This window comes from Centruroides sculpturatus, unplaced genomic scaffold (genome assembly GCF_000671375.1).
Source record: "Centruroides sculpturatus isolate CEXI.00-Female unplaced genomic scaffold, Cexi_2.0 scaffold1212, whole genome shotgun sequence".
Lineage (NCBI taxonomy): Eukaryota > Metazoa > Arthropoda > Arachnida > Scorpiones > Buthidae > Centruroides > Centruroides sculpturatus.
Window position 1 is genome coordinate 141287 of NW_019385352.1, and position 25661 is coordinate 166947.

At 30.5% G+C, this 25661-nt stretch overlaps 2 protein-coding genes across 3 annotated transcripts in view; one reads left to right on the forward strand and one right to left on the reverse strand.

Moving 5' to 3' along the window:
• Window positions 1-15854, reverse strand: part of LOC111637996 (RNA polymerase I-specific transcription initiation factor RRN3-like) — a 31163-nt gene extending 15309 nt beyond the window's left edge. Inside the window, exons 1-6 of the mRNA XM_023383621.1 lie at window positions 15613-15854; window positions 12806-12972; window positions 8017-8106; window positions 5853-5982; window positions 2705-2804; window positions 2030-2198 (exon numbers count right to left, since the gene is read on the reverse strand). Of these exons, the coding sequence (XP_023239389.1) occupies window positions 2030-2198; window positions 2705-2804; window positions 5853-5982; window positions 8017-8106; window positions 12806-12919 (603 nt within the window). The 5' untranslated portion in view covers window positions 12920-12972; window positions 15613-15854. The remainder of the gene's footprint in view (window positions 1-2029; window positions 2199-2704; window positions 2805-5852; window positions 5983-8016; window positions 8107-12805; window positions 12973-15612) is intronic.
• Window positions 13115-25661, forward strand: part of LOC111637989 (amino acid transporter AVT1J-like) — a 35424-nt gene continuing 22877 nt past the window's right edge. The window contains exons 1-2 of one of the 2 annotated variants that reach the window (XM_023383612.1): window positions 13115-13293; window positions 19815-19962. In XM_023383612.1, the coding sequence (XP_023239380.1) occupies window positions 19867-19962 (96 nt within the window). In that variant the 5' untranslated portion in view covers window positions 13115-13293; window positions 19815-19866. Of the gene's footprint in view, window positions 13294-19728; window positions 19963-25661 lie in introns of those variants that run through there. The other variant, XM_023383613.1, reaches the window with a different exon arrangement.

The following is a 25661-nucleotide window of genomic DNA, read 5'->3' on the forward strand; positions in this document are numbered from 1 at the left end:
CCCACAGGACAAAAAGAGTTTTAAAAAACTATATTTAAATAAATAAAATAATATGCTGTAATTAGAGTAAATGTAAAGAACCTGATTGAAAAAGATGATAAACCGAAATCATATAATTCGTTACATGCCAGATGATTTCTTCGATGTGTCACTTTGGGCATGTGTGCCATAGGTTCACCACTTCTGATCTAAATAATTTATATTTAATTACAGATAAATATTAGATTTTTGTCTTTTAAGTCATTTGATGTAACCAATCTATGTTTTTAAAAACTGCACTTTTTAACACACATTATTTTGTTCTGTTAAACAAAGACACTATTTGTCAACCAGTTTTCCAGTTTAATTAATAAAACTAGCTGAGGTGGCTAAGTTAGGCAACAGTCTGCTGCTCTGGTGGATCCAAATTTGAGTCCAGATCAATCATCAGATTTTTTTATGAGTTCTGTCCTAGACATGATGAGCCCATCCCTCATCATCCAGCCATTCCCATTGTGTTGTGCCATAATACAATTGTGTTTCAAAAAGGATCATCCAATTTAAAAATATCATAACTATTCAGCTTTTAATCCATTTTGATCGAACAACATACCGTTAGAGAAAATTCTAGAGTGTTTGTGCAATTTCTTGGGAAAAGATATATGGTCTCTTTCTCTTCTTAGAGAACACTGTTACAAATATTACATATCTCAATATGCTTGAAAACTGGCTTTTCCCACAGTTAAAGACTATTTTGGATGACTTCATTTTCCAGCAGGATAGGGCATTGTGACACTGGAGCCTGGGAGTTTGGGAATTTTTGAATACACAGATTCCCCAATGATGAATCGGCCATATGGGACCTAATAATTCAGCTTTACGTAACTGGCCTTCTTGGTTGCCAGACCTCAATGCTTGTGATTTTTTCTTGTGGGGGTTTATAAAATACTCCATTCATGCACCTCCTCTTCCAGCTACAGTGGTCAAACTGCAAAACCACATAACAGCAGAGGTGGCAGCTGTGGATCCAGACATGCTTGTAAAAGTTTGGGATGAATTTCACTACTGTTTGGACATATGCCATGCATCCAAAAAAGGCATATTAAGCACCTATAATCTAGTATGTAAAAAAAAACTTTAAGATTAGCCATGTAATATAAAATGTATCTTAAGTGTGTATTGTCATTACTTTTCATAATATAATCATTTTATATTGGATGATTGTTTTTGAAACACCCTGTACATCTGGTAAAAGAAAAAATTCCCATAGTGCCCAAAAGGCAAAAAGAAAAAAAAAAACTAAAAAAGTTAATGTTAGAAATGTTTTGTTTTAAACATTTCAACAGTAAAGAAGTCATGTCTTTATAATTGGAATCAATTTTAATAAGCAAAATATTCAGTAAACATAATTATGTTATTTACAGTTTTTATAGCATTTTTACTGAGAAATATGCAATTAACTAATAATAAATTCATAATGATTACATTTTTTGAAGTGTCGAATTCATTAAATCTTCTAGAATTCTATACTTTAGCAAAATGTCAACATTCTATAGATTCACAAGCACATCAAAAGTTTGATTAATAATCCGAATATAAAAACTATATAAAATTGATAATATAATATATAACCTAGCACTGTGGAGTCAAAGTTGAGAGGAATTTCTGGCCAGAGGAGTTGGAGTTGGAAAAAATGTGTCGACTCCAACTCCAGCATTTTAAGTTTACTTTAGTTTTTTTATTTAAATGATTTATTATNTGGGAATGGTAATTTATGGTTTAGCCTAGTGACAAGTAAATTTGACTTACGTCGTTTTTCGACTTAAGTCGTTCTCCTAAAACCAATTACCGACATAAGGCGAGGTATACCTGTATACCACTTTTCTTATACTGTAATTCATAAAAGTTTAAAATGATAACATTCATTACAGAATGATTTTTTTTTGTTACGTTTAAAATTAAATAAAAATTTATATAAATATTTGTTTTTAAAAATGTAAACTTTCAAAAATAACATTAATAAAGTAATTGAAACACCATATTTACTTACATCTATGTCTAGCATATTGCTTACAATCAGTTGTAGCAAATTTTTGCGTTCTTCAGGTAAATACTCAGATATTTTCAATATATTTTCTACATAGCATAGGTGGATATAAGAACATTTCCTTATATATGGATAATTTGTTGCTAGCATTGACATTAGTACCTGTGGTGACCTAGAAATATTAATAATTATTAAAACAGAAATTTATTAAGTAACTGACTTTCTATAATAATATATTTAGCCCTATGCTTGGCAATCTTATTATCTTATTTTTATTTTTTCAGAAGGTGGACATGAGCTCTTCTTGAGAGGAGCCACTTTTATCAGATACTTGTTTTCTCTTTTTAGAATTTGAGTATCAATTGAATTTCAGCAGTACAGTAAACTCATGGTTTTACAACCTGATTAGTTCCTATAAAAACTATCATTAAGCGAGTCATTATAAATCAAACTGTAATGTCTGAAAGAATAAACTTTGGAATAACTAATGTACATAAAAGGGAAAAAATTATTTAAACATTGCATTTCATGCAATCATAATAGATAATTTATATCAGCTGTAAAAGCAATGATTGAAAAGTAAGTGGTCACAGAGCAGGATCTATGTAAATTATAGTATAAGTAAATTCCATTTTGAAAACTAAATCTTCAAGCTTAAATATATTCAATTATACTTACAAAGGGACAAGCTTGATGATTCTCTTTAGTAAGCTATGAAGCTTTTTAAATACTTCAGCATCTTCACTTGTGATGAAAGGTTTTTCAACTGCATTCTTGCCTTAAAATATATCAAAGATATTTGAATTTTATTTTATTTTTAAAATACATACATACATAACAAATAATGGCATAATAATAAATAGAAGATAATATAAATATCTTTAGCTTTTTCTCATTCGTCCTCTTCACACCACACAAATTTGTAAAATACACTCTAAAACCAATTTTACATATTGAAGAAGGAAAGAGTCTCAAGATTAAGGCAACTCCACTGTGCGATTTTCTACATTTTGTGTTCTAGAAAAAACACATGGAAACACACTATTTTTTATATTGCCATCCATTTGTGAAATATTTGAACAATTTTTGAATTTACTCACAAGAAAATGTTTCAAACTAAGCATTCCTGTAACTTAGTGAAAGATTTCATAATTAAAATTACTTAAAATTTTCATAATTTGGAAGAAACACTACCAATGTTTTATTTAAAGGATTCACAATATATTTTTTTGCATATAAGCTCTTGTTTAAGTATTCAAAACAAAAAAATATTTAAATTAAATGCAAGAACTTTAATTAATTTTAACAATACAATTTATTTACATAAAAAAATAATGAAAATTTTCTGATATTGCATAAAGTATACCAAATAACTACAAATCTAATCAGAGGCAACATTTAATGAAAGATGACAACATGATAAACAAAAATCTTTGACTAAGCAACTAAGACTAAAAACAAAAAGTTTTTAAACTTACTTATTAGTTATTGTAATGCATTGTTTGAACTGAATGAATTTAAAGTGTTGTTTAAAATTTTACTGTTAAGCTTACTACTTTGTTAAAAATCTGAAGACAACTTTTTTTTGTTAATGTTATAGTTTTTTCATTAAATATTATATCTGTAATAAGAACTGTGGTCATTCAGTGAAATTTATTTACAATTTAATAACAAACTAAGTACAATTTCACTAATACTTTTAAACAGATTATGAAAAGTTACTTGTGAAATGAGCAAACATTACACATCTTTACCACAACACTGGAGAATAGTAATATAACTCTTTCTAACCTGTTACCGGTGCATCTACAAACTCTTAACGATCCAAAATGAACTAAAACTAATGTTTTCGAACCCCTATAATGGTTCTTCTTCAGGCTTTTTCAAATCTCTGATAGAACATGCAGCTCATAAAAAACTTTAAATTCGAAATATGTAAGTTCGAATGCATGTTTCCCGTTTCCATTGTTGTATGTCATGCGCAGTCGACTCCAAAACAGGCTATCATAAATTACCATTCATAAACGCTAGCCACACTGTTGATAACCAATGCATCAATTATAAAGAAGAGATTACATTATCAACAGCATGGCTAGCGTTTATGAATGGTAATTTATGATAGCCCGTTTTGGAGTTGACTGCTCATGACATACAACGACGGAAACAGGAAACGTGCATTCGAACGTACATATTTTGAATTTAAAGTTTTTTACGAGCTGCATGTTCCATCAGAGATTCGAAAAAGCCTGAAGAAGAACCATTATAGGGGTTCGAAAACGTTAGTTTTGGTTCGTTTTGGATTGTTAAGAGTTACTTTAACTCTTAACAATCCAAATGCATCTACTGTTACCGGTGTAGACGCACCGGTAACAGGTTAGAAAGAGTTATATGAGCAAACATTATTCTGTCATCGTCACAATGCCAAGCTACAATTTTTAATTATATTTTTAATTTATTTCATTTAAAAGGTATGCTCTCCATCTTAAATTAGTAGAGTCTTTCCCCTTTACATCATACTTTTCCTGCTAGCAATAGAGTTGTTTCGTTCATCTATCTAACACCTTTCGGAGAAAAATGCTTGAATTGAAATAACGTGACCACCAGTGCAAACCGAAAGTTCATATATAGTTAATTGGGAGCTTTCCATATTTGGTCTTGTCTTTCATCTATCTAAACCCGTTCTCAAGATTAACCTATACCCTAGTATTCCCGACATATTTCAGGTTGTGACCTAATGACCTTGACCTGTAGACTAGAGATATCGTGTTTCAGCATCAGAACATTTTTGAAACTAGACATCACTACTCATTATAATTTTTATATTAAAACTAACTTTCGAAATATAATTTTTTTTGTTTTTACATTTATTAATATATTTTGTTTGTGCAAAATTAAAAAATAATTTCGGACGATATAACAGCTATGATTATTTTTTCAAAAACATGTATTTTTGTCAGGCTTAACATTGACAAAAATTCAACGTGGTGCGACATGCAATGAAGAAAACTTTCAACATGGGATAGGTTAAGGAAGGGAAGACAGTCAGACTAATAACAGTAAGAATTTATAGGTTACAATTTTTTCAAATTACATCCCAATTAATCCAAAAATTTCTTCTTGACAATTTAAATGATAACATTTTTATAAACTTTTATTATCTGATTTTAATCTGTGAAAAAAACTATTAACAATAAGATATATTTATTATTATTAACTCTGTGTTTTATTTTCATGTTAAATTTTTGTAATTTAACATGAAATTAAATTATGCAAATTTTTTACAATATAAAACAGAGTTCTGGAAGAAAAAGTTTTTCAAAGAAATTTTTATTTGTTTGTGCTCTAACAATAGAGAATGTATCAAGTATGTCCTTTGTAGTGATTAGCTGAAATTACTTATATTCAAAAAAATAAATAATTTTATATCCTCATAGTCACCTTAACAGTGAAAGACCTAAATACAATTATTAACTGTACAATTTTTTCCAATTCTTTTGCTTGTCTTTCCTCCCTACTTTCGTATTATATATCAAAATACATTATATGTAGTCAAATACAAATTATGAACAAACACTGAGTTATAATTTACAAAATTTTTCAAAAATATTCACATTTGTCACTATCTGAACTATTAATATTAAATTAATATATAAAAATGTCAACAGGACGGCTGAGGAGTTGGGGGATTTTTTCATGGGATCAGTCCTGGACTTGGTTTTTGTCCCTCACCACCAAGCCACTTCATTGTGGGACTGAAAAGGGGCCTTTAGTGCCCACAGGGCAGAAAGAGTAAAATAAATAATTATATATAAGAATAAATATTTACCTGCATAAAATTTTAAAACAATCATTCTTAAAACCGATGGCAAATAACACGTATGAGCAGAAACTAAATTCAAAATGACTTCTTCATACAATATTTGTATCTCTTCGTTTCTCTCAATCCAATTTACATTCTGAAAAATATTTTAGAAATAGTTTTAGAATTATTTTGATTAAACAGCTTAAACTGGTATTTAAATCATAATAAAACATCTTACAAAACCTGCACAATTTTAATAAGCAAACATTTTTGACCTATTTAAAAGATCATTGGGAAAATATTTCAAATCATCTACACACTTGTGTGTACTGTTTATTTTATTATAATTTGTTTTATGCAATAATTTGCCTCAACCTGGTTTAGTAAAGTGGTTATCTTGTAATCAATCAATGCCTACAAGCTTCAATTGGAACATTCCACAACTTAGCAAGATTCAAACTCTCGGTTTGAATGTATATTCTTTTCCATTGTGATTCAAAACATTTGCCTAATGAGCTATGTAAGGTGTATTGTTGCTTTATTATTATTTTATTTAGTTACTTTTTAAAAAAAAATTAGAAGCATTTAATTCTTCCATCTGGATTTACTTATTTAATATTTAATAGCATAATTACTTAAATTAAGGAGTGTTCGTAAATAAAAGTGTCACTTAAGAAAGCACAATATTAACAAAACTGGCTGATGCAAATCATGATAAAAGTTTTAAGTCTGCTTGTCAGAATATGCATGAACCTACAGATATTATTACTTTAGGTCAGAGAGAAGAGATAAGAACAAGCAAAATAAAAGAAATGAAACTCTTGCCATACTTATATGACATTATTACAAAAACATTTCGGAAAGATATCAAAAGAAGACTAGGCAACATTTTATGCTTGGAAATATCCAACAAACAAGTATCAATCGGATATTGGACAGGAAACCAAACAATTGCCATAATTAATTGGGCTAATTAAGTGCTATTATTAATGAATCTGTTATTAACAAATCTGTCCAATATATTTATATATATATTGGACAGATTTGAGAAATGTGGAACTGCATACTATCAAAAATCTAGTCAGCCTGCTAGCTTAATAACTACTAAAGTTACACAAGTAGTGGAATGCATACTCAAGCAGAATCCTGAGATATCATTGAGAACAGGGGCTGCAAAACTTGTCTTACAATAAGTGCCCTACATGATATAAAGATGAAGAAGTTAGACATCACTGCCCAGAAGAAGAAACTGGCTCCAAAGTACAATCAGGAGAAGGAACACAGAGCAAAAACCAATTGCCAGAAACATGTTGATGTTCAGCCATGTCAAAGGAGAGAAAGTATTGGCACTATAGTGTTGGTGTGATGGATGATTATTATGAATGAATGAATGAATGAATGAATGAATGAATGAATGCAGACATGTCTGAGTCTTTCCTTTCTTGTGGATCTATCATTGCAGATGTGTACCTCAAAGAATGTGTTAAAATGTACTTTATTCCCTTCATCCAAAACCACCATAACATGGAAGATGTAGTGTTCTGGCCAGATCTGACAATGGCCATTATTTATACAAAGTTACTAACTACCCTCAAAGTATTGGCTTGAGTTTGTAGCAAAAGAAAACAACATCCCCAATGTACTGTACCTCAGGCCTATCCTATTGAGAGATTTTGAACATTGTGTAAACAGTACTATGCCTCCCTTCTTGTGGTGCAAAGAACTTGAATTCATTCAAACAAATTTTAAAAAATATTGCTCAAAAAGTTGGGAAGAAATTTGGCATGGATCTCATGGCAAGAGAGGATTTCAAGTAAAATTGAGATATATAGGATGACAGTGTCTATGGACCATTACTTTGCAAGAAATAAATCTAAACTGTCTGGACTATCACACGAACAAAACTGATCTTTGTACCTTCACTTGTTCTAGTAAAACAATATCTAGTAATTAAAAGTGACACTTGCATTTCCGAACACTCCTTAAACTGATAAAACGAATAAGTTTACTGTTGCATTTTACTCTCAAAAATTTAATGTATAAAGTGTTATTTCTTTTAATTCCTTCATTAAAAAGCTTAATATCATCATCAATAACGACAACAACTGATTCATATATTATTAATAAATAATGATTAAAATATAAAAATATATTTTATTAATTAAACATTCATTTATAATGAACTTACCAGTAATGTTCCAACAAAATGCTCCTTTTCTTTATCGAGTAAGAAAATGTTGTCCCTTAAAAATGTGAGACATTTTACTACTTCACCTGCCTGTTAATTAAAAACAGAAATTATTAAATGAATTTGTTAATCTTCTAGTATTACCTTTATTACTTTCAATTAAATTAAATTTTTTAAATTTGCATCAGCAAATAGTTTTTGTATGTAATTCAAACATTATTACATATGATTCTTTCACATATATATATTCAAATTTTTATAATTTTTAAATAGAAAATTACATTAAATTTCACTTAAAAATTCAGTTAGCAAGTTCTTTGATACTAAAATTTCTAATTTTACATAAGAGATTTTATGGGTTTTTTTTTTTATCTGAGAGAGCTATAGTTCCACTTATAGTAATAATTTTAGTTTGATTAAATTTTACGATTTATCTAAACTTGATTCTGTAATAATATAATACTTCTATCATTAATGTAAAGCATCAAATACTGATTAATTAATTCAGGTAACATATTAAAGAATAAACATGATACATTCATTGCTGCAAATACTTCACATAATGCACCTCATTTTTGTGTTGTTTGCTCCTAAAGTTATACAATGTTTTTTCTTTTAGAATAAATTTAAAAGAATTTAATATATCTATGTAAGAGAGAGAACAAATTCACTGATAATTTAGCCAAATCAAATATTTATTGCAACTAATTTTTATTTTCATAGATTAAATTGAAAACAAACACAATAACAACTAATAAATTTATTATTTAAAGAATCTGTTTATTGTAATAACTTTGGGATTCACCTACACCAGGGGTCCCCAAAACAGTCGATATTGACCACTCGGGGATTTACAAGGCACTTTCACGAGTCAAAATTAGTCCAACAGGTTACGTATAACAGTTCAGGATGTTTTAAGTTTGTACACTGCAAATAGACCTTTTCTTATGAAAGTGGTGTGTGAATTATACTGGCTCATGGGGAATGTGAGCTGTTTGTCTAGCGTGCGAGTGAACTTTTGAGAGGAGTCGAGACTCAGTAAACTAGAGCATGAAAGCAACAATAAAGAAAGAAAAAATGACTTATGTAAAAATTTGCTAACAGGTTATCCTTGGATTTAATTATATTACTACTAATAATTGCTGGAGTTGAATCCAACCCAGGCCCTCTGCCCCATTCCCCACAATAATTAAGTCAATTGGAAATGCAAAAAAGGAGGCGTGGCAGACCTCGCAAGGTAAGCTCCAAGGATGAGGAGAAATAGAATCAACTAGAAGAAATTTTAAGTGAGGAATATTATCAAATAGATGGAAATAGTAAACAACTCTCTGAATCTACGAAGAGTCCAAAAATTTATGAGTACTTTGAACCAGTAAGTGAACCAGAATCACAGCTATTGACAAACCTCCATATACAGTAATACCCCGAACTTACGCGATAGGTGGGACTGAGCGGTAACCGCGTAAGTTGAATTCGCGTAAGTCGAGATATAATTTCACACATATATACATACAAATAATTTTTAATTGGGGCCGGAGACTAAAGAAAACAATAATTTAGAAAAAAATGTTTAATAAAATCTTAGATAATACATATGTATAACAAATTAGGCCTATATTATTTTACAATTTTTCACATTTACTTGATTATTACGCCATAATTTTAACATTGTTTCCATCTCTGCGATAATACTGCAACATTTATGAATGATGCTCGAATTTAAAGATTGAGCATTTTTTGCAGCTTTGAGAATTTTTTCTTTACCTTTTATAATTGTTCTAACCGTCGATTCCGGTAGATCAAACTTCTTTGCCAATTCACAAATTTTCATTTTTGTATCGAAGTCTTTAATAATGTTAACTTTACATTCCAAAGATAAAGATTTTCTTTTCTTGTTTGGTGCAGAAGAATCAGTTCTACTTCGTTTGGATGACATAGTAGAGTCTCTCGAGTCTCCGTAGATATAACAAACACAGAAATAAATAACACAAAATAAATTGTAGTTATGTGTGGATTCCACGCGACACATCCGAACATGTAAGCTGAACAATAGTGTGGGGGAAGTGAGTAATCAAGGATTGCGTGGCGCTCAAACAAAAGACGAATCGACGAGATTTGAAAATCACGTAACTCCGGGTAGCGTAAGTCGGGGTATTACTGTACATTAAAATCCATTTATGATCAAATTCAGGATAAATTTAGTCAGCTAAATATTAATATTCAATCTATTAAATCAGAAGTAAACATATTGAAAGAAGAGAACAAGAATTACAAAGAAGAAATGAAGGGAATCAATCAAAAGCTTCAAGAACTGGACAAAAAATCAAAAAATAGTAATCATCTTAAAGGTATGTTTGAATTTGAAATTGATAAACTTGTAAATGAGAAAACTAAAAAGAATATAATCATTATAAACTACCCATTTAAATCACTAGATTACTTACAAAAAATTAATCTATTCATAAATAATGATTTAAGATTAAAAAATAATGAAATAGAAGGATTAATCAAATTAAATAATAGAAAAAAATAAACCTATTGTCAAAATAATTCTTGAGTCTGTTAACGCAAGAAATAAGATTCTTAGAGAATTTTGGCAGTCAAAATCAAACTTAGTTGGCGAAGACAAGGAAAAAATAATATTTACAGCCGATCTATGCAGACGATCGAGGTTAAGAAGGAAATATCTACAGATTAGGATTAAACAGGAATAAAATAATAGTTAGAGATGATTATTATATAAAAGACAACTTAAGATATATGTATGATACTAATTCAGATAAGATTATTCAAATAGACCATTTTTTAGGAGTAGTTTGATCANCGATCGAGGTTAAGAAGGAAATATCTACAGATTAGGATTAAACAGGAATAAAATAATAGTTAGAGATGATTATTATATAAAAGACAACTTAAGATATATGTATGATACTAATTCAGATAAGATTATTCAAATAGACCATTTTTTAGGAGTAGTTTGATCACAGATTCAGAGGAGGAAGGGAAAAAAGACGGAATATACTTAATACTGAGACAACCCAAAATAACTTGAATTTTGTCCATTATTCCAAAATGAGTTCAGAGAATTGGGCTGATAAGGATAATAAGAATAATCTTACGTCTAAGAAATACCAACAAAGGCAGAGAGAATTTATTTATAAGTTTTTGGAACATTCAAGGACTTTGAGGAAAAATGTTCAGTGAGCCAGTAAAAAATCATATAAAATCTCATACTATAAGTGGCCTCATGGAAACCTGGATTGTTGAATTGAGTAAAAAAGACAAGATGTTTCTAGAACATGAAAATATAATGTTGTACAGCGGAGCTCAGAGAAAAAGTAGAATGGACCGTCCAGTGGGTGGTCTATTATTGTTAATCAAGAGGAACTTTGGAAAACTTTTTAAACACTGCATAACAGACAAATTTATTTTTGTGGTGATTGAGATGGAACATAGAATTAATGTATGTTTGGGAGAATTATATTTAGGAATTATATTTATCAATCTGTCCCCTTCTTCAGATAAAAAGTTGATATTAAATGAAGTCCAAAGAAACATCAATCAGAATTGATAATAATTAATAACAAAATTATCAAATTTTCTAAAAGTAATTGCCCAAGGTGTCAAAAAATAATTCCAAAATTCCATATGTGGCTATAAAGATGCAAAGGAGCTAGCACAGAGTCTTGAACTACACCTTTTACCTAAATATACTAACAAAAAAGCTATGTATGTAGTATTCCATACAGCCAAGATCGATACAATTTATAAACAATACAAATATGCTCACAAACTCATGTTGATGTAATAATTTTAATAACTAAACAATAATAGAAATTTAATTATATTGTACATGTGTAAAGTAAAAATGCTTTCATTTGTAGCACAAATTGATCCTCTCTAAAGTGTATTTACCAAGTTGTACTATAAACTTATCAGACCATGTGATAGAGATCCTGGTTTAACTTGGGTTGATGAAGATGTATATTTTTGCGATAGTACGATTTGATTGATTGATTGATATACTGACTCATTAGATTTATTATTATTATACCTGTATTAGCAAAAAAAAAGGAGGCGTCAATAAAAGGTTGAGGAATCCTTGAAAGGATTAAAAAAGTTGGGGACCCAACTTAACAATTGACTGATAGCATTATGCTAAGCAAGTATGATTAATTAAGTAAGATTAATTAGTGGTTATGCTGATTTTATTACCCTTATAATGTCACAGTTTATCTGATATGCCATTTTCAACATTAAAAAAGTACATTAAAACAATTAAAAAACCATATAATTAATTAAATAACTTAAGAAGATTTATTAATTATTTTTATTAATTAATAGCAATTCATTCATATTATAATTGAAGTAATAAATGCAAGAAAGTTAGACTATTGAATTGTAAGTAAACAATAATTAAAATGATTTACATTTAAACACTTAGAGCACTGGTTAATTAATAATAATTGTGCATTTTTATTCATGCATTGAAGCTGACAGCATAAAAAATAAATGCCTCTATCTGAAAATGATAACTATAACTGAAATTCTGATTATGTGACATTTATAAGAATATTTTAATCTTATATGTTTTGGGACACACTAATTCTGATAACATTAGATAATTCATGATAACATCAGTGATTACAATAAGGTTCAATTGTATTTACAAAGAATAAAGATTTAATTAACTGAAAATACTTAGAACTGTAGTAAGAATCATGTTAAAATTAAAGATTTTTACACGAGTTTTATTACAATTTGATAAATAGATATATTTCTAAATTACCTTTGTTTCAAAATTAAGAAGCATAGTGCACAATTCTTTGTACTTCAATCTCTGTTCCGATGCATTGTTCAAAATCTCGGAAAAATCCATTACTTGCAAATTCGCAGGTGACATGACCGTTAATTCAAATCTTTAACTCTTTCCAGTTAATGTTAATATAGAATTTTCTATAATAATATAATAATTTTTATAGTACAATATAAGTCTATTTATTTAAATTTTTATTTTAGAAAAAAAATCACTTGTTTTGTAATATAATTTTAAAAATACATTGTGTTAAAAATAGTAAACTGTTGAACCTGTTGCCAAGAGAGACTGGACCCAGTCCAGCAGTCACCAGTGACTTCTGGACTGGGCCCGGGCCCAAGTTTATTTTGTTTAAAGTTTCTTGAAGTTTGTAACAAACACAGCAATTACATATTTATGAACTTTTAGAGTCTCTTTAGGTCCCTGTTACTCCCTCTTGGAAGCCCTGATTTAATTACAAGGTAAATATTTTCTTAATTAAAATAGACTCTATAACAATTTTATTTATAACTTTAAAATTCTCGGAATCAAATGTTTTAAGTAATTTTAATCAATTTGTTACGTAATGCAAAGAAAGAAATGGAAATCTTTTAGAATACCTTAATATTTAGATGTGAAAAAGAATCCAATGTTAAATAAGTTTGCATAGGTTTTCTGCATACTGCAAGAGAGTTAATTTAAATCTTTTGAAAAATTAGCATTTTTATTTGTAGAGTAACTATTCATAAGTTTTTTTATGTTATTTTTTAGCTTATTTTATTAACAAATTAAATACAAAGAAATTATCAAATATTATAGAGAAGTCAATTCTATTGAAAACAATAAACGCCAAATTTTCATAATTAGATGACGTTGAACTTATAAAAACTCAACACAATTTCGGCAAATTATTATTAAAAATAAGACAAAATTCAGAATAGTTTACATATAAGTAGTCAGTAAAAAATAAAAATTGATTGCTGAGGTAATAAAACTGTCAGCTTGTCACTCTGACACTTGTATTCCAATCTGGGTCATAAACCTCTGTAATTTCCACAGATGATCTGTTTCTGTCCACTATCATTGGGTGCACATTTAATGGGCCTGGCCAAAACCACGACAGATATGATTAAAAGGGCAGAGAGTAAGAAAAAAATTTGGCAAACAATTTTTATGTAATTAATTTCTAAAATTGAAAACAAATACACAAAATAACACCTAATTAACTGAAATTTAGACACTTAAACTTGATATAACTTTTTCTAAAAACATATGATGGTGCTGCTTAAAACTATAAAGTCATAGAAATGAATGTTCAGCTTTTTGGCAAGTTTTCCTTACTTCTTAATAATGAGTTCAAATACTACATACTCAGTAATCAAAAACTAACACAATAATTCTCAAAAATTCAGCAAACATTTTCTGTCTTAAATTGACATCTTCAAACTATGTTGTTTAAGCAATTCCAAGATGGAACAACATAGCCCGAAGATGTCCATTTAAGATGGAAGAAAGTGTTTGCTGAATTTTTGTGAGTTATTTTGCAGAGTTTTGGTTACCGAGAGTATGGTATTTGTATTTGTAGCCAGAACTTGACAGTTATCATTTGATTATTAAGTTACTAATTGTTGATAAATTTTCATAAGTTTGAAATCATTATAGCAATTTGGTCATTTAGTTCTTAAGATATAAACTGTAATTCTTTTTTTAAATTGCTACTTTTTGATCAATAGATTGAACTTCTAAATTTTGCATATTACAATGAATAAAAACAGTTTTGTTACTCAAACTGCAAGTTTTCTGTAAGTGAGATGCCATTTGGATGTGTTGCAACTGAAATAATACTTTGATCATAAAATTACCTCTCTCCTTTCTTTCTCATATCTGAAATATAGTAATCTAATAAACAGTATTTATAAAAACACTGTTTTATAAATCAAATTAACTAAAAATGTATTTATAGTCACACAAAGAGAATACTTACGATCTTAAAAACAAAATCAAAACAAATGCAATTAGTATCGATTGGTTGCACTATCAAGTATAATTTCATATAATGTATTCGTACGAGTGCGACTAGTAAACGACCGATTTTAGACTTTATAAATACGTAATTTTATCATCATTGGTTTGTATAGGGTATAAACTGCAAACCGGCCATTTTGAGTCGTCTTTATACAGGATGATTTTAGACTGGTCTTACTGTAATAAATAAAATAAATAATTTTTAACTAGCCAGAGAAAACATTTGGCTGGTCGATAGCTACGTTAAAACTGAATTAGGAGACAGTCATTTATATCAAAATAGATTTTACACGGTGTTCTTTCAATTTTTACCATAAAATGCAAAAGAACATCTTTTACTACCTGGCCCGAACAACCCATTATCGAGTATGATTTTAGAAAAAAGGCCCTTGTTGTCAACAAAGCAGAAAAAGTAAATAAAGAAAAGCTAGACTACATTAACCATTAACCTGTTAAGAATGAGAAGTCATAGTTCAAACCATTCATAAGGATAATATCGTCTCCTAAACTGGTGTTTTGTGTTCTACGATAACAATTTAACCTCTTTCAGCAGAAATATCACGAGGAATACTACTACAAATGATAAATATCATTTGTAGTATTGTACCTATTCCTCATATTTTTCATTTGAGAAATAATCATTAACATTTCTGGAGTGTTTTCAAGATTAAAAAATATACAAAAATACATACACTGTACATTCTTTTTCTAAATAATTCGTACCAGCTGAAATTAGAAATATAAAATGATTATATATAATAATGATATAAGCTTACCTCAATTTGTATACTTAATTCAATAATACGTATTGTTACATTTGTTATTTTTAAGTAATTAAATGAATGAGAAATTACGTTGAACAAATCATCCACATGTTGCACCACGTAGATGTCACTTCGCACGAAGCGCCCTCTTTGAGGAAATATCAAATATATAAAATTGTATATACTGTATAATTATATATATTTGTTATTTTCATACTTTTTGTTATATTAATATTTTTAAAAATTATTCAATTATTTTTATTAAAAATTTTACAGAATTAGTATGTCGGTCTAATTTTTGTTTTCTAAACAGTAAGATTTGAATCTGTTTCTACGAGTATCTGGCACACAATGGGTTCGTATTGATTTTCAGTTTAACCTATGTTAGGCTAGCTTATAAAAAAGCGATTTTCCGACTCGAGATCAGATTTGATTCCGGTTTCCTTTAGCTGTAAGCATACGATTTATCTGGTGCTGACGCGTTAAGATTGCCGGCCGTGTGGCCGAAGCGGTTAAGTCGCCGTTCTGGAGAACCCGGGTCAGCAAAAAATTCTCGGATATATCGAGCACGTCTCATCACCCGGCCAAATCCACCCACGGCCCTGTTAAAAAGGCCAACACAGAAGAGAGTAATATTAAATTTTAATATATTATCTTAATGTCCACAGGATGGAAAGAGGAAAAAATATTGAGAGGTTATTTTTTCCAGAACCGTTGCGGGTTCGGCCAAGCCGACAACAGGAATGACTTTACGGAGAATAGTCCGCCCATAAGGAAAACACTCGAATCTCGATCCTCCAGAGCAGTGTTTTTCAACCTGTGGGTCGCGACCCCCAGGTGGGCCGCAAAGCCATGCACGGGGGGTCGCGAGTAAAAGGAAAAAGACAAGTGTTTGCAGGTCCTACACTACAATAAAAACATTACAATTTCAGTGAGAAGGCTGTGCCTGTTTATTTAACAGTACAATTAGTTTTTTTTATCGATATTTAAATCTCAACAGAAAGAAAATTAAATACGTAGTTTTTAAAATCACTGACATAGTTTTAATATGGCCGTGGGGGTCGCCAAAATTTTTTAACTTGTAAAGGGGTCGCGTATTCAAGAAGGTTGAAAAACACTGCTCCAGAGAGAAAGAACGGCGGCTTCCTCGGCCATTCGGCTGTCGAAGTTTAATGTCGCGAACAATTAATTTTTCTATCGTCGACATTTTTAGCGAACTTTGCAAAATACAATTCTTACTGCACTGTATTCTCGTAACACATTACAGTATTGTCAAGATTATACGACAATGCTCCGTTATCATCTTCGTCTGGTAACGAACATTAATCACAGAAGAGCTTACGTGCCCCATTAAAATTACACAAAATTCTTTATATAAACAATGTCTTAATGTTTGTAAATGCAATTGCGTTTAATACGAGTACAGTACAGTCTTATCTATATCAAAATTAATTCCAGTTTGTCTAGAAAATTATTGTTAAATTTCACGAGGTTCTTTTCGCAGCTCAAATTGCCGAAATCAAAGATAAAAGGATTTTTCAGTAGGTATTAGCAATAAAATAAGCTCGGAAAACAAAGAAATTCAGTTTAAATTAACTATTATATTAGTTATTAACATACCGTCTCGTATCTCAAATTAAAGTCTGTAAGAGTATACAAGTAGACTCGGTTTTATATTAACTAAAGGCAATTGTAAAGACGAATATTTTAAGGTTTCATTTTAGTCATTTCATCGCCGAATGTTATACTTTATTAATTAAAGCTAAAGAACCACACGTTCTACAAAACAAAAAAGATTACTCTGTCTTTTCCACAAATTCTAAGTGTTTTTCTTTAAACAAACTTAAAAATTTACGTAAATATTCACTTCGTCTTCCGCGATTCTTCGAGTTATTAATTGTTGTCGCGCCGTATCTGTTCCTATATTTATCAGGAAGTAATTTGCATATCCGTGCACTCCGCGTAATGAGAATCATAAAAATTAATTTTTTCGTTAATACTTTACCGAACGATCTCAAATTTGTTTATATTTATTTATATTATTAATATCGATCATAGATATTTGTATATTTATGATTTCTAATTTATTTTATAAAATAATTACTAATTATGCAAATATGGCGCGTTTATTTATAAATGATTATCCGTAAATAAATACTTTATGGACGGATTTTTCAATATTCGAGATGATACTTTTGGTAAGAATAATTATTCCATAATGAATATCTCGACATTTAATAATTTCTTTTCTAATCAATCCTTATTCTTCCGATTAAAACTTATACCTCATAGAGATGCGTGAAGAATTTTTTAAAAATTAATCGTTAAATCAATTAAAATATATTTTAATTTTGTTGAGATGCGAGAATATATTCCGATGCGCAATGTACCAGAGTAATTTCTATATTCTGGTATAATAACCCGCGAGTGACCACGCAGGACGTTTTCATTTGAATAAATATCTGTTTTGTCGTTATATTGTGTATTTCTAACAACTTTGTTGAAAATTGCAAACGAAACTATTCAATAAACGAATACGTGACAACCGGCAGCGCTTAGAAGATGCAGCTTCCGTCAGTGTATAAGAACGGATGCGCTATCGCTTACGCTAAAACATATAACGCGCCCCGCTTACAAATTTACGCCGGTAAACAATCCGAAAATATCTTTTACTCGCGCGTTGTTACCGAAAGATAATCGTTCCTCTCCCGGCAAATCATCGTCTAGCACTCGTCGGTACGCTAAGGAAACACTAAGAAAATCTTTCCTTTGTATAAATCGTAAGTCGCCCCGTTTACAATAACATCGTTGATTTTTACAAAAAGTGTACTTTGTTGTCGTACGTACTAAAGAGAAATAAGATTGCCCCGTTTCTTTCGACCACTCGCAATAATTACGCAGTCGACGCCGAAAATAGAGAAGCTACGAAACCAGAAACACTCGTTTTACACTACATCCGAATGCGGTATACGCGTAGTGGACGCATAAAATAATACACACCTTTGCGAGAATAAACAACCGTTGGCAGTGGCGTAGCGAGGGGGTGCGAGGGGTGTATCGTGCACCGGGCGCTACTGGCAGAGGGGCGCCCAAATGGTCTCCGAGACAAACTATATGTGTTTCTGGAGGGAGAGGGGGCGCCAATAAAGCGTCGCGCCCCGGGCTCCAGTTACGTTCGCTACTCCACCCACCGTTGGCCACTTCCTATTTTCCCGAACCTGGCAAAGATCAATCGCTACGTTGCGCGGGAAACTTTTGAAAATATTATCTCGCGAACCGTGCCAAGAATTTCTACCGAAAACCAAAACAAAATGTTCCAAATTGATAGGCGGAGAAAACACTGTACCGTCTGGGACAAATTATGCGACCAAAAAAAAAAGAAAAAACAGCCGCGGAAGAAGAAAGTTACCGAAAACTTCCATACTAGTATTTCGTACCTAAGGTAAATTAGTAAAATAATTTGGTGAAAAGTTTTAGATTTTCTCCAAATAATTGTCGAAGAAAGAAACAAACCTTTAAAAAGACGAAAATAGAACGTAAAATGCCCGCGTAATCAAAAACATCTCGCGTTACAAAGGGCGCGCGCCTTATTAATTAATTAATATAATTTTTATCAATATTTACAACATAAAAGTCGATAGAATATCCGCCAATAACTTTTTTAATTACGCCAAATGGAGTACGCGTATTTCCGATAAGGTAGCGATACGAAACATCACTCGGCATTATATTAAATACATTATTTTGTATAGATTAGCAATTTATCACCCAGAAATTAAAAAAAAAAAATATGTTTGTAATTTGTACGCTTCCGAATTATCGATATTCGGGGGATTTTATAGAGTTTCGGGTTTAGAAGAGGGGACGTAAATTTGCAGATTATTCCGTCGTATCGAAAATTTGCAAAACTCATTAAATGTAATAAACTTAACTATTTTACAACTAAAACGAACTTTGTGATAAATAGAAATTGCGGATTTCGTATAACCGATACGAAAATTACATTTATTACGCAATAAAATTAAATATATTGTACGTATAATTAAAAACATTACTGTAAATTTTGATATCTTAGTTAAACATCGTAATTTTTCAAATCTGAAAGGAGATAAGAAAGATAGAGTTAATTGTTTTAGAAGGTTGCGAATGCCCTTTAACTAGCGATAAAAAAGAGTAATATTCCAGTTGATTATAATGTCTTATTTTTCATTCAGATAAAAAGTACCACCTCCTCGTGTTCCAGCCGCAAATAATTCCCGTAAAAAGATGGAAGAATTAGAAAACAGCGTTTCTTTACGCTCCATCAAGCGATTAGCTTCCATATCGGAAGCCGTAGACAAGGAATTGGATAAAAATAGAGCGGTAAGAATTTACGTATAATTTGTTTTAAAATGAGATACTTTCGTGCCATAAAAAATTAGAACTAATCGCGAAAATATTAATGTAGGTCTAATTGATCGAGTGATAGAGTGTAGAGGATTATTTCTAACGAAGGCAGCTGATAAACTTAGATAAAGTTAGCATTGTATAATAAAAATACGCGCGTAAGAAAAGACTTATTAGGGGTAGGATTTACACACGTAGATCGAAGATGTTTCTCCTCCACCAGATCGTAATGGGTAATACTGTATATATTATTTTTGGGGAATGAGCCAAGGTGCTCGTAGCCTCGTACCTCCAGGCCCTAAGCTGTAGCTTGTTTAGCCTAAGTACCGTATCTTCGTCTCCGGATTTTTACAAGCTTTTTGCCAAAATTTATAAATACGTAATTATATTTTAATAAATTTTCAAAATTGAATAAATCGTGAAGGCCGTTATAAACATTATTGAGAGTGATAGAATTCAATGAAAACAAATTATTATATTTTTCGAGATAAAAATGCTCCGAGTATGACGATTATTTTCGTATATTCTGATACCAAATGGTTAAATGAAAAGGAGTTATTTGACAAATGATTTTTAAGTTACGGGATAAAGAAAATGATTTCAAGGGATCGAAGAAAGATAAATTCCTAAATCCATTGTACAGTATTCGCAAGAAATAATTTCTGAGAAATTCCAATAAATTTTAAAAAATACTTTATTAATTTGACTTTCCAACAACTTTCAGAATTACATCGTCACACAAAATATTTCCAAAAATGACCATTTTTGAAAATTTTTAAAAAATTAAATTAAATTAGTGTCGAGTACCGGCAGTTCTACTCTACCCCATTTTACATACTGATAATTATTTTAAAATAATTAAGAAAGGCCTTATTGGCAACGGTATACGCCAGGCCGGATGGCCGAGCTGTTAAGACGACAGCCCACTGCTCTGGGGACTCGGTATCGAAACCAGCAAGGTCGAAAAATCCCCAGGAATTTTTCGAAGGGTGGTCCGTCCCGATATGTCGGGCCTCGCCCCTCTCCACCCGGCCGCACCATTGCGGGCTCGCTAACGGAGGCCCTCCTAGTGCCCGCAGGAAAGAGCCTTAAGGACGAACGGACATTCTGAGGTGGGAACATTTCAAAAATCTTTAACTAATAATACCTCGAAGTTTTAATGATTTTGCTTAACATCGAACAATTCTTATATACAGTAGAGCGTCGATTATCCGAAAGAATTGCAGTCGGCAAATTTAAATTTTCGCCAGTGCTGTGGCGCTGCAATCTCTGGCTATGTCTTGGGCTACTCAAATATTTTACGTTTTTGATACTAAATTAACTTCTGAAGTATAATTTTTTATTGTTTTTATATTTCTCAATACATTTATTTTCCAATTTATAATTAGAAGTTCAGACTATTTACAAAAAATTAATTTTTGAGTCTATCAATTCTTCCTTTTCACACACCATAGAAGTACACCTTTTACATTTGTTTGAAGAATTCACTTCATTAAAAACAATTAACAATAATTGTTAATTGTTTCTAATCAAAAAATTTTTGTCAAAAATTAATTTTTTGTAAATAGTCTGAACTTGTAATTATAAATTGGAAGAAAAATATCCTGAGTTCATCATGCATTTGATACATTTATTTTGTTTGTACAAAATAAAAAAATAATTTTTAACGATACAATAGTCTTCGTTCTCGCAAAGGAAAACCATGCGTAAGCGAGAAGCGAGAAATATCACTAGCGAGAGCGAATTTCTGGTTCTCGCACATATCTGACAGCTTTTGATATTTATCGCGTCTCGCCTCTTCTCGCCACATATTCTCGCTCTCTCGCGTCTGCATAGTCGCACCCTTAGGCTTCTTAACATCGACAAAAATTCCACGCGAAGCGACACGCAACGGAGAAAAATTTCAACACGGCATAGGTTAATATATTTTTTCGTACATAATCGGTTATCCGAATATATCGAAATTTTTTCGAACAACCCCAGTCCCCAATTGATTCGGATAATCGACGCTCTACTGTATTTGGAATTAATTTTTTGAGTAATTTTATGAATAAGATAATCTTTTTATAAATTCATCAATTACTTCCACGGTTATTTTCTAAACATTATTCATTCGATTATTTTTTGTTGTGACTTATCCGCATAAAAACAGCGGTATAACTATTTTCCAATTATACAGCTGTTTTTATGCGGATAAGTAACAACAAAAAATAATCGAATGAATAATGTTTAGAAAATAACCGTGGAAGTTTAAATTTTCTCACTAGATTCGATGATTTAATGTCACAGTTTTCAATACGACTTTCACGATTCGAGATTCCTCCGTATCTAACGTCGGATGCCGGCGTGTCACACCCGCAAAATAAGCCGCGCAGGATATTAACATTAAAAGATGTTTTCGGATAACTTATTTAATCTATAACAAATAAATCAAGCGACTTTTTTAAAACGAAAATCCTGCGTAGTAATTCCTGAATATACTCGGCACGAACTCGAACCAGTTAGGATATAACAATGGACAAGCAAATAAATATATACATATATAGAATTGTGACGTATTATCTCAACTATTATCTACGCAAATCTCTCCTTTGTATAAAGCGAAGCGACTTAAGGCCTCGCGCTACGATGCCTTAAGCCGCGATTTGGCCCCTCTCGAGTAGTTTTATTCTATAAAAATTCTAAAAAATTCTCACTTCTCGTTGTAAGCGGAATAAAATGAATCGAATGCCTCTTTTTATATTTAAATGTTCCGAAATTATAACATTTCTTACCGATTAAGTCTACATTTCTTCTAATTGCCGCCTGGTAACTCGTAAAATTTAAATAAGTAACGGAGGATGAAAATCTAATCTGTAAACTTAATTATAATACACCGAAAAAGTGCTAATAAGTTAAGTAAGTTGAAATATTATAAATTCGTTATTTAAGTGAAAACTCGGAATATGAAAAGAAACTCTATAAAAAAAAATCCAGTAACGAGTTGATTAACTTTCCCGGCCGCATTCCAAACTGCGCGTGCCGCCATCTGTTACGATATTTTATCGAAAAACTTCTTATATTAATCGTTATTCTTATATTAATCGTGGCTAAAAGCTTAATTTTGAGGCTAGGAATAAATTTTATAAACAAAAATTGTAAATGCTAATAACGAGTAAAATTATTAAGTTCAACCCCACTCGAGATACGACGCGCGACCCCTTTATCTTCCCGCTCTCTCCACCTTTAATCACCAAAATTTAACGACATCGACCCCCCTAATAAACAAACCTCCGGGCAAAATTTCGGACATTTTCGACCAAAAGCGCGGGAGTTATTAAGTTTCAAAATGGGTGAACGAAATCTCGCCCCCTATACACACACACACACACACACGCTAACATCCCGAATTTCTCGACGTTCGAAAGTCCCCCGGAGTCGAAAAATGTGAAAATCTGCGGGGCGAGTTTTCGATCGACGGCCAAAAACGGAACGAATTTAACTTGGTAAGCAAAACCCGAAATTTTGAATTTTAATTTTCATTATAAAATATTTAATTAAAAAAATAACTTTAGAATTAATTATTCATTATTAACGTAATTTCTAAATTTTAAATATAAAAATAGCAACGATACGATTATTATTTTTATATTTAAAGTTAATTATAATTGATGGGCGCGTTTTCGATTACGAATGTTTACGTAATTGACGAATTTGAATATTCTTCACTTAGACATTGAGTGGAAAACCGTTACGATTGCGGCGAAATTAGCAAATAAAACTTTTGAAATGTTTTTTAACATAAAATATATACATATAGAGTAAAATCATTTGTTGTACAATTTTTTATTGCAACATATAGGTCATTGTTACTCCATCCAGGCTTTTAAATAAGAGCAATAATTGTTACGCAATATTAATTACGGTATACTTTACCCAAGTTTTCTATCGATAATTAATTAAAATTTTTAATAATTTCGTTGGAGAATCCCGTAGACGCTGGTCGTACGAGAATATTAACGTAATATTTTTTGATGGTTTCGGGTATATTTTATGTGGTAAAATTATAAAGAATTTTATGACTTTTTCTTTTAAAGGAATATATTTTATAATTATAACTATAATAAATTCTAAGGACCGTTAGAGGATCGAATGGAATAATAAACGTCGAGACGTTAAATTTAACGAATTTACGCGGCCGAAATTGGTCGTTGCCACACTTTATTGGCAATTACGTGTCCCGAATTTAATTGTAAATTAGAAAATTTACGAAAAAGTTCGCTTATCGGATTTGTATAAAGGAAACGCGCTTAACAATAGTTTTCGCTACTATAAAAGTTAAAAATATATTTTAATTCGTATATTTTCCACATGGTAAAATATTCTATACAAGTTGATAAACTATATTTAATAATAAATGATTCCTGTGGATGTCGAAATCTGTTCTATTTTCTTTATCCTTTTTTAAACATTTGAACTAAAAATTTTTAAGCCATACTCGAATAATAAAATTAGGCGTTTTGGGCATTTTAAACCAATTTCTTTTTTAAATCTTAAAGAGCTTTTCGGCAGAGAATGCCATTCCCCGCATCTTCTCTCATCTTCAGAATTGCTATTAACGGTCAAATTTTAATGTTTTTATACCATATGATTTATATTTTATAAGCATTTTCATTTATTTAAACTAAAAATCCAGGGTTTAATTTAGAAAAGACTCGTGGATCGTAATATCCAATTCGTACTTGGAGCATCCGACCGTTTGATTAATTTTGACACCAAAACCTTCGATTACAACGCGCTTCGAAGGTGTTCTTTAAATGCGTGGCGGCATTACGTCTAAAATTTAGATTCGATTCCCGTAATTCGATGGTTAAAGTGTTAATTATAAAAATAAAAATAGCAATGAGCGAAAATTAAGGTAAGGTCAATTAATATTAATTTTTAATTATAGTTAACTAGTAGTTGTATAATTCGATTTAAATCTGACCGATTTCAATTTTACAGCTACATTTTGAATACGTCGCTAGATTATTATCTAATTCAACATTTCATCGGAGACCGAATGTCTTTTAACCTTTTATCAAAGCGTTTATCGTTGTCCGCTACACTTTTTTTCGCAGTTACAATAAGCAAAATTGCACCAGTGAGGAGGTGAAATTGTTTATCGTGTCATCGATAGCATCCGGGATCGTACCACACCCGACTGAATTTTCCAAATTGTTTGTCTTTTTCTCCCTCACCCCTCCTAATGCTATTTTCCCCTCTTCTTTTCCCTCTCGAGTACTCTTCCTCCTTTAATATTACTTAGACGGGGTTAATACCGAAAAAACTTTAAATTAACTTTAAAAAATACGATTTTTATCATAATTTTTCATCTTTACTGTTAAATAAATATTTGTAAAGCCTAAAAATATATTTATTCTTATATAAAAACAAACTGAAGTCATCTGTTAATTTAAGTATAAAACTTAATTACTTTTCCTTATTATTTATTAATAAAAAATTAATAAGGAAATTAATAATAATAATAATAATTATTTAAATTAGCATTTTTTAAAAATTCTTAAATATATTTTTACGCGCAAAAGTTATTTTAAATGTATTATTATTATTATTATTTAATTACAATTTTAAAAAATAAATTCATAAAACATATAAATAATATGATTAAATAAAATATAGCAGGATATTAACAT